Raw genomic sequence first — 10,276 nt, 5'->3', positions numbered from 1 at the left:
AAATTTAGTTTTACCTCAACAAGCTAAGGACCCAGGGAACACATATGCTTAACCTAAGGGCCGTTTTCCTTAAGCAAATTGGTTAGATATTTTATTTAACCATACACTTGACTGAATTAGGCTACTACTATTACTACTGCTGCTGCTGCTACTACTACTACTACTACTAAGGCTATCCAAGTACAGCCTGTTTGAGCCCATTTCTTCAATAAAATGCACAAACCAGAGGTGGTCAGAGGTTTATTTTTATAAAACGAGCACGGTATAAAGAAATCTAAAAAGATCAGGCAACAAACACTGACATAACAACAGACATAAAACAGGGACATTCATAATTGTCATTTTCAATGGGACCTATCAGACCCACATTTGTCCCACACATTCACACACAGTCACCATCCACATCTGTAAGATAAGACCACAATTCAGCATGGAGATCACAAAACACTGAATAAACAGTAAGATGTTTGGCCAATTGATTAACTGTATACAACCTGTGATTGTCTATTTTCCTGATAAACATGGATCTGCAAATGTGATTTTGCCCCTCTGAGGTAAACTGAGGTACTGCAGGTTTTCGCTGCAAAGGTGGTACTTCAGAATCATGCAAATCACAGTCCTTTTCCGTATATATTTACAGCAAGTATTGTAACGTTCAAATAATCTAGTAGTTTGTATCCTTACTAAATAAGAAAATTTTTTATCACAGATTTTTCTCTTCAAGATGTATTGCACTTGTTGATAACATATCGGGTGTGGAGTTCATGTTCCTGTGTTACTTTGGCTTTCTGAGAATCAAATACTCCAAATAAAACCCAACACATACAGTATATGCTTAGCTAACAAAAAATGGCAAAGACCTATACAAACATACACTGTCACTGGAAAATAAAGTGCAAACAAAGTTACTTTAACTACTGAATGGCATCCAGAGTTGTGTAACAACAAGCCCCTGCAGATAAAGGACATAACAAATACAACTATGATGGATGGTTACATAAGTGAGTAACGTTTTAGTTGCTACTTTAGTTATACCTGTACATAGAGTAAAATATAAAGTTGGACCACAAGGTCAAAAGATATCACAGTCTAACGGATCATTACTTTTCGAGGATAACTGTTATCGGGTGGAAGTTTTTATAATCCTATGTAATGCATTTTTCAAGTTGTTTGACCTTCAACAATGATTTGATGCGTCCAGATAAGATCCACAGTTATGCCCAAGTCACCAGTTTTTCTGTTCACCAGCCAACACATTTTATTGCTGATAGTTTCCGTATTGACCCTGTAATACAAAAACATGAAGAGTTAAAGCTTGTTGCTACTCACAAAATAAATATTGACATCATTAATACTAGCAGTCCAACTGATAAAAGTATATTCGAGGCCAATGCTGAAGCTTTTTTTTTTTTTTAATCCAAAGCACCATGTTAACCCAAATAATTACATAAAATCACTAACTGTCAGATAATACACTGCACAATTGATCTATTGTCATAAAGACCAATTTAAGCATCCACTACAGACTACAGCAATGTTTCGCGACAAAACAGTTGAACAAGCCTAATTTATCAAAATTAAGCTTAAAGGTGCATCATGGAACTTTTTATCTGGGAAAAAACTTTTTCATGAGTGCGTATTTGACCTTTCAGTGACTCAGCCCCTGTATGAGTGGTTAGCATGATGCCGATTGAGCAAGGAACGCGTTTCTCTTTGGTCCTCATGGCCGGGAGCTGACATTAATGAAATACCACCCCCTCGTGGACAAAAGACACTTTGTAAGACAGATTCCAATGGAGTCTTTGCACTTCCCAAACACTGCTTAAATGCTCCAGATACTTTATTGTTTTCTAAAAATTGCTATGATCCAGCGGTGACAATGCTGAGCAAGGAATCATATTTTTAACCACGCTGGGTTTTGTGCTGTCGAATTAAAATGTTTAAACCTGAGACTTTGATTGAGCAGACTAACGGACTCTGCTTCTCCTTTTTATTTCTATGGTAGAGGCCACTGTGATGGGTATTAAAGGTGCCATGCTAACAACTCATACAGGGGCTGGGTCACTGAAAGGTCAAATACACACAAATAAAATGTAAAAAAAAATCACATAAAAGGTTCCATAATGCACCTTTAAGTACAAGCAGAAGTGTTTAATTAGAAAATAGTATCCCATTGAATTAATATTTCATATCAGGCAAAGGTAATTGGTGACTGCTACTATATTCTAATAATGCATTAATACCTGTTCATATGAGTATGGTCTTTGTGCTTGTCCTCCCCCCGGGGATGAGCGGTACGACCCATACTGCTGACCCTGACCCTGCTGATACTGAGAGTATTGGGAGGAACCACCTTGGCTGGGTCCTGTAACACAAGAGGAAAGACTGAGTTATTGTGTTCTTCTGTTTTGTACACAACAGTTTAGGTGTGTGTCTCTAACCATAGCCTTGTGGTGGTCCGCCGTAGCCTTGTTGTGAGGAGTATGGCTGTTGGCCAAAGGGCTGCTGACCAGAGCCTTGCTGATACTGGCTCTGCTGCTGACTATACTGAGAGTTACCTTGTAATATGAAGAAAAAGTAATGTACAATAATGTGTGATGAACCATAAAAGGCACAGTCTCTTGACTAAAGCATACCTTCATAATAATGCTGTGAGGATTCATCAAAAGACCTCTCGTAACCTTGCTCTCCATATGAGGTCTGTTGATAGGAGTATTCTCCATGACCTGTGAAGATACATATGGGGCCTTAAAGAGTTACAAAACATATACTGATTTTAGGAGACATTAAGGAACCCTCTTAGTAGATTGGCATTATGCAATCTAAAACCTGAAGTTTCAGCACACCAAAGGGGACAGTATGGACACAGACAAACTTGGAGAAAACATGCTTCTGATCAAAGTTCAATACTTTCTTTTGTATCTTGTGCAAAATGGATGGGCGTCACAGTGATATTTACTCTCACAAAGTGAAGCAGCAGTGTCTAATGGGCTTGTGTGTTTGAGAGCTAACAGGACATGACGTTTATGGCTGTGCACGATTACCATCTGGGTAATACTGCTGGTTTATGAGCTCGCTGGAGTTCTGAGTGTGTCCATACTGCTCTCCGTAGAACTCGTCTTGTCCCATGTACTGCTGTGCAGATCCTGCAACACAGGCGAAACCGTGACTGTCAATCAGCTGTTTAAAACAACTGCTGAATAGGAGTCACAATTTGGCAACTTCAGAATGTTGTGATGTTTTGCATGAAAAAATCTGCTTCATCGTATCTTTAGTGATAATAAAATGTAGTGTGTTTCTTATTGAGAATGTTAAAATGCCCCATAGTTAACAGGGGAATCTAACATGTACTTTAAGACGGTGTGCAGAAACTCCAGGTCAAGTTGATTATTGCATTGTAAGTTGTATCCCATGCCTTGTACAAGACTCTAAAATGGAAAAGCAAGATTAAAAAAAATAGTTTTCATCTTAAAGTGGCAAGCAAAGTCCAAACATGACAGCATAACATGCACTTCTGTAGCAGCCACCTCAACACATACATCAATTTGCTACATATGAAGAACCTGATCAGATAAACACATATTCTGATTGCCCAGTCATGCAGAAATGATGTGAGGTGAATGAAGCCTTTTATCCGCTCTGTGTTGCCCTAGAAACAGCCTTTCTTTCTTTGAATACGTCGACATTGTTCAAAGATATCTTGATGGGGTGGAGCTATTCTTAGGCACATGCTGACAGAGCAGACTGCATGATGTACTGAGGGAGATGGCTACACACGTTTTCCTGTAACACCCTAATTTTGCATGCTGTTACAGTAATGGAGAATCAGCAATTTTGTCAAAGTATAAAACACTATTGACATCTATAGCAAGCTTCAAGCAGAGCCAAACTGACAGTGGGTCAAGCTCTTACCTGGTTGTGATGTGCGGTAGGATCCCATTGACCTCTGGGACATCATATTGTTGCCTTGAGTGCCCTGGCCCATCATACCCATGGCCGGCTGTCCCTGAAAATGCTGCCCCCCCGTCTGGCCTGAGGAGTAGTGAGGAGTGCCTGACTGAGGGTGCATCATGGAGACTGGAAAGCAGGTTAGTGGTAAAGATATCTCATAATTAAAATGCCAAGTAACAGCATGGGGACAAAAGACTTAAAAAGAACACACTAATTAAATTGTCTAATTGAGGGAAGTAGGGAAGGTCACACCGGAACAAGCAACAGGGATTCAGGGAAAAGACGGATGAGCTCCACGGCAGTGTAAAATCGCTTAAAAGGTATCTTAAAGATAAGACAGCATACACAGCCAATGCACATGAGGGTTTGGAAAGCTAGACTTAACATCTCAGGGTCACATGAAAGATCATAAAAGTATAGAAGAGGGGAAAAAAAATCACGAGTCATAAAGGAACTGATGAACTGAATGTGTTCCGGTTATAGCTTCACAGTACAAAGGCAATTAGGCAGCTATGTACATGTGCTGCACAAGTGACAAAGTACAGTGGGTTCAGAAAGTTGTCAGACCTCTTTCGTGGCAGTCAGACACTAAAAACGTGTCAGTAACAGTTAACAATTCTACACTGATTACTACACAATAATGCAATTGAATAAACTCAATCAACTCAATAGAATAAACTCAATCAACTCAAAAACAATAGTATCTTCAGGGAGTGGTGAGCCTCTGCCTATGTTTCAGGTAAAGTCCCCGTTTGGCCAACCGCTTGGCTCACCTTGGTTTGACTGCATGTTGAGGTTGCTGCAGGAGGAAGAGGAGGATGCAGAGGAAGCTGAGGAGCCATAGCCAGGAGCAGTGCCCTGCATCATGCTGCTTTGGGGAGGGGGACCAACATGGCTGTATGTGCTGTGGGGTGTGAGGGGCGCCTGGCCAGACTGCTGCATGAAAGTGTGGCTGGGGCCTGATGGATAAATGTCCCAAAGTCAACAAGAGAACCACATTCAGTTCATCTTTACTGCAAACTTGTAGCACAGCCAGGAGCATAGCAAATGGAGCAGATCATAATGCAGTGGGGCTCTCATTATTCTTGTAGCATTCTCTTGAACATATCTTCCAAATAATGTTGATATATGGTAATATGGGCACACATGCAGTTAAAACATGGGGCAGCAATGTGTACTGACTCTACTTACCGTTACTCTGCATCATTGACGTAGGTGGCTGTCCAGACGTCATGTTGTCATTGATGTTACCTGAAGAGTGTCCTCCGCTCTGGCCCATTCCCATATTGTGAGAAGGAGGCTATATGATTATTGTGAAAACAATAGTTAGTGCAGGTGCAGCAATTGAAAGGCTATACCATTTATAATATCGATAGAACTAGTATCATGCTCACAGCAGGTAGAAGTGACTGCATGTTCTGATTTGAATCCGCTATTGTGGCCAAGTAAACAAGGTTTCTGTGCAGGATTTGCTGATATCTGTGAAAACAACCCCAGATGTTTATCTGCAGGTAGAGTTAATTTCAGGTATATTTGGAGAAGAGGCACTTACTGTGTGCATTCAGCTGTTTTGCCTTTACTTTGGTAGTCCATTATACACTGTATGAGGTGATTGTTATCATCCAGCATCTATAAATGGAGAGGAAAATAAAATAATAATACGCACAATTGTGTGTAATCTTGGCAACATGAGATTTGTTTTGCCTGGCAATTCTATGTGATCTTATGTTTCTATTCAGTCAGTTGGCCAATGTGAATTGGAGAGGAGGGTATCCTTTAAGGACAGGTGCGTCATACCAAAACAAACGCACACGGTTCACTCGAGGATAAAGCATCAGCAGTCGCCCTTTCCAGTCATAGGCCGGAATGGACATTGAACATGCATCTTGTAAAATGTTTGATGTTCATTATAAACACACCCGTGTAGCATGCATAATGTCATTATCTGTGGAATGGTTCCATTTTTTATTTTTTTATTTTTTATTTTTACACAGGATAATATAGGTTTACTATAACCTGTTTTTCATACAAATAGTATTTTCAAGGGATTTCTGCTTTTGGAACGTGTTTAGTTTTTTGAGAGATCCACCATTTAAGGTCATTTGAACGTTACGTGTCAGCCGTGCAGCTTTACAAGTTTTGCACATTCAAGCTTCTATAAAAACGGGATGATGTCCCTACTCCAATGCACGCACAATAATATTTCACAAGCGCTTTGGATGCACTGGGAGCGCTGCACACTCCCAGCGCAGACAAGCGAACATTTCATCCAATACCGCGCGACGCATCGCCTCCCCGGAGCTCTTATAGCTTACCTTTTGAATAGTCTGGGGTGTCACCTCCCCTTTGGTCCTGAGACGGGAAGATGAAAACGCAACCGACATTTTGTCACATGGAAAAAGAAAGCAGTTCTTTTATTCTAATATTTATCCCGAGCGCAGCCCTTTGGTTGCACTGTGTGTCCATTCCCATCAAATGAGGGGGGGTTAGCTTTAGACCTTTAATGTCTACACGAACGCAAAAGGAATTTCATAGTTTCAAACTCGTCATCATGACAAAGTTTCTATACTTGGAATCGTTTTTTGATTGTTCAAAGGAAGACGCGCCTTTTGATTTCGCTAAAGACACAGGGGAGAAACCCTCTCCCTTCGCTTTGGTATGGTCCAAACGCTGAGTCTCGCGCTCTCCTTGTGAAGACGGGAAGCCTCTGAATCCTGAGAGATCAGACTGCATTCCTAGCTGTCACTGTGCAAAAACGGTCTTCACATGTAGGCTACTGTGAAAAACAAAAACACTTCCATTAATTTGTTCTCTATTGGGGGAAGAAAAAAAAAAAAAAACAACTTTATCTTAAAAGGAGCTATCCTTGATTTTTAAATTTTCTGTTATTGAAATAAGATTTGTTTTGTCCTTTAGTATATGGTAAAAGACATTTATCCAAAAAAAATAAAGTGGTTTTAAAGCCTTTTAAAACAGTCAAAATGTCAGGCTTGTAGGCATTTTTTTTTTTACAGTGAAGTGACAGTTTTCCTCTCTGAAAGTTGTGAAACCTGGTTTAAACTCAGTCCCTGTGAGGTTGTAAGTGCATTAGGAAAGTTTTAGATGAGTTTGGACCAGAAAATAGCAATTTGAAATTTGAGTGACCCCGTTTCTTTGTACAATCAGGTATAGCTCCTTTAAGGCTCATTCAAATATGACACATCTGCATTTTCAAAACTTTAATGATACACTTTACACATACACATGAAAATACCACAACACACAAGCTTGTACAAGTGAACAACTTTTTTTTAAAATAACTTTTTACATTGATGTTCAAATTTCCATAGACGATGAATGTAGACAAATTCTAAGATGGAGATATTGAGGAGGACATGGAACCTCCTTTTAGTACACAAAGACTCCTGGTCTAGTTCTCTGTCCCCTTCCTCGGGAGTAGCCCCCTCTGAAGCCTGGGCTTCTTAGAGGCCTCCCTGGAGCACCAAATGTTTCTAAATTGCGCTGGCGTTCCTCTGCCCACGACAATCTGAATACACAAACAATAAAATTTAGCTCTATAATGCATAATGTTAATATACTGCTATAATGGGAATACCTAATCTTATCAGAGGGAATATTGTCATAGAAAGATTTGGCCTTGTTGTAGAAACGATTTGGCCCAAAAGGATCATCTTCAAATGGAGAGTCAGATGGCTCTTTTCGCATAAAACCATCACATTAATCAGAATGACAGGGTTAGCATAATATGTAAAGCCAACAGGTATCTATATCCAATTTGAAATGATCAACCTTTACATAGTCTCTACCTTGCATATCAGCGTTCTTGATAAACTGTGCGTTTGAATAATCAAAATCGAAGTCCGTATCAAACCTCAATGGGGCTTCAGTGCGATTATCCCGGCCTCTCCAAGAACCTGAAAACATCTTTGCGTAAGGCTTCAATTTGGGATAATTCCTGTGTGTGTGACTACCTTGTCGCCTTCTGGGTGGGATGTTCGCAATATTTTTCCGGGAATCATAGTTCTGCCGCGCTGGGGGGTACCTCGGGCCTCCTCTCGCTTCCAACACAAAAGCAATGTCATTTATAGAATTCACATTAGTCCGGCAATTCACTTGCATACTTGTCAGAGATGGTCCGTGGTGCGGAGGGTCTCTCTCAGCCGCCGGTCTGGCCGGTTGCCTGACTTGGGGCTGTCGAATTAAGGCTCTTGCTGGGGCCTCAGTTCCCTCCCACTCCACATGTGATGGAGGTACAACCCGTCTGGATCTTTCAATGCCAATAGTTTGCACAGCCTTTTCCACAGTTGGTCGCTTTATGGGTATACCTAACGAAATAAAAGTATTCTAATTCATTAACCAAGACGATCGTACATAACAGAATATATTAATCCGTTTAAAGAGATCTGGGCAGACTTACCAACACCCAAAGCAGTGGCATAATCCTCAATGTGCCGTGGCTGAGAAGGAAACTGATGGTACACAGGCACTTGAACTGCTCCAAGGTGTAACGTAGAGTGGGCTTCTGCTGCAACAGCACCTGAGGACTACACCAAATGTTAGCTCTGCATGAATATGGTTTATTTTTTGTTATCTTTTAACTTATATTTACATACCAGTAGAATGGCGGGATCTGGAGCCAGTCCCTGTGGTGAAGGTGGTGCGTCACAAAGGCCGATGTCTTTAATGTCACTTCCCCTGAAGGTAATGTACTCGTAGACGTCATTTCTTGGCGGTGTGGGTCTGTCTGCAGGCCGATTTTCAGTTCCATAACACTTCACTGGAATAAAGAAGTGAGTGGTTTAGTTCAGCAATACATAAAATAAAATAAATAAATAATAATAATAATAAAATAAAATAATGAACAAATAAAAATAAAACCCTCTAAGTCAACAATAAAAATTAACTGAGATCTCTCTTTAGTCTAGTCTCGTATGCTATGTCTAAACTTTCAATCCGTCACCACATTTGGTTTGGTCATTTTGTGGTTGAGTTGTGTGCACTTACCTTTCGCCAGCACCACAGTGGAGTTCACTTTGTCAATGGTGTACAACATGCCTACGTATCTATTTTGAGCCTTTGAAATTAGCGCTGTTTTGCAGCCAAGGTATGGTTTAGCCGAGTTCATTTTCCCTTTTTTTTTAATTTTTCAATGGCAGCACAGCACTTAAACCTTCTCCAGAGCCAGAAAGTCACGTTGTGCAGTTTCACTAATTTTGAAAACGTGCACACCTGGCAGGCAACGTCACCAATTGTCAATTTGTAATGTTTAATACCAAATATCCAGCAGGGGGCGTGGAAGCACCACAGTGCTGCTGAATAGTGACCACTGCAAATGTTTTCATATTCTGGCATTCTAAATAGTTTTGTGATTAAACTTATTTGAAATGTATATGCTTTTTTTCTGTTTAATTAACAGCCATAACCCATAATGCCACAGCTCTTGATCCTGACCAGCAGCAGTTGAAGATAGTTTTGTGACTCTTCCCCAGATTTGAGACACGCTTGACCATACACCTTGAGGATTACTGTATTTCTGTTCAGACATGTTCTTTTGTCATATGAGGAAACCCTATTGTGTGATGGAAAAGCAACAGTTTATGGATGTAGACATGTTTGTTGAGTTGAAATAAACCTATTTTATTTTTTTTCATTTAATGCAGACTCAAAAAATATGCGATATACTTCTGTATATCGCATATTGGACTGCATACTGGACTGCAGGGGACAACTTTGTCACTTGGTGCGAGAGGAACTTGCTCAGTACAGCAAAGACTAAAGAACTGGTGGTGGACCTGAGCAGGACAAACACCTGGTGTAATTGGACAGTTAAATAGACTGGAGTAAGAACATGGAGTTGGGATAGAGTCAAAGCCAAGATGCTTTTTATAATCAGGCATCAGATAGAACTTAATCCCTTCTCTTTCTCACATGCATCATTGGCCCCTGACAGTTTATCTACCAGAGAAATACGTTGTTTTGTCGTAGAAATAAAAGACAAGAAAAAAAACAAAAAACTATCACACACAGCGGCTCTTAAAAGGCTTCCTCAAACTCCCCTGCAATGACCTGTCATTCAGTAGAGCAGCAAAGGTAAAAATCAGCTCTGCCTTTTGCAGCCAACGCTCAGTTTGAGGTCTTTGTGATGAACTGAACGCCAAAGAAACATCAAAGTTTTCAAACCAATGTTGTATGAGGAGGTGAAGCAAATGTTTCAAACTCAATTGTTGCTGTGCAGTTTGCTTTAAAGATAATTTTCCTCAATTAAACAGTGGATGTCTCCATCCTTCATCACTGATGCAGAAATAAAGTGTTTTACATTATGTCA

At 40.2% G+C, this 10,276-nt stretch overlaps 2 protein-coding genes across 3 annotated transcripts; both read right to left on the bottom strand.

Annotated features, from left to right (window-relative positions):
- Window positions 1-1,249: 1,249 nt before the first annotated feature.
- Window positions 1,250-6,560, bottom strand: LOC306964826 (calcium-responsive transactivator-like). 2 transcript variants are annotated; one of them, XM_079558982.1, is made up of 11 exons: window positions 6,267-6,560; window positions 5,504-5,580; window positions 5,346-5,430; window positions 5,143-5,251; window positions 4,725-4,910; window positions 3,913-4,077; window positions 3,045-3,146; window positions 2,637-2,726; window positions 2,442-2,558; window positions 2,244-2,365; window positions 1,250-1,285 (listed from the first exon to the last, which is right to left on the bottom strand). In XM_079558982.1, the coding sequence occupies exons 1-11, from the start codon at window positions 6,333-6,335 to the stop codon at window positions 1,259-1,261; spliced, it is 1,149 nt and encodes a 382-aa protein (XP_079415108.1). In that variant the 5' UTR covers window positions 6,336-6,560; the 3' UTR covers window positions 1,250-1,258. The 2 variants fall into 2 exon arrangements, with proteins under 2 accessions (XP_079415108.1, XP_079415109.1); XM_079558983.1 differs by lacking the exon at window positions 3,045-3,146 and having other exon boundaries at window positions 6,267-6,556.
- Window positions 6,561-7,338: 778 nt separating this feature from the next.
- On the bottom strand, window positions 7,339-9,116 carry lsm14b (LSM family member 14B; the record flags this gene model as incomplete). The annotated part of the gene is made up of 6 exons (XM_079558281.1): window positions 8,956-9,116; window positions 8,565-8,728; window positions 8,369-8,420; window positions 7,923-8,009; window positions 7,758-7,865; window positions 7,339-7,646 (listed from the first exon to the last, which is right to left on the bottom strand). The coding sequence occupies exons 1-6, from the start codon at window positions 9,074-9,076 to the stop codon at window positions 7,339-7,341; spliced, it is 840 nt and encodes a 279-aa protein (XP_079414407.1). The 5' UTR covers window positions 9,077-9,116.
- Between the last annotated feature and the right edge of the window lie 1,160 nt (window positions 9,117-10,276).

The sequence above is a fragment of the Gobius niger genome (genome assembly GCF_951799975.1).
Source record: "Gobius niger genome assembly, chromosome: 6".
Lineage (NCBI taxonomy): Eukaryota > Metazoa > Chordata > Actinopteri > Gobiiformes > Gobiidae > Gobius > Gobius niger.
Note: the sequence above shows the minus strand (reverse complement) of the source record. Positions and strands in the feature narration are given on the sequence as shown.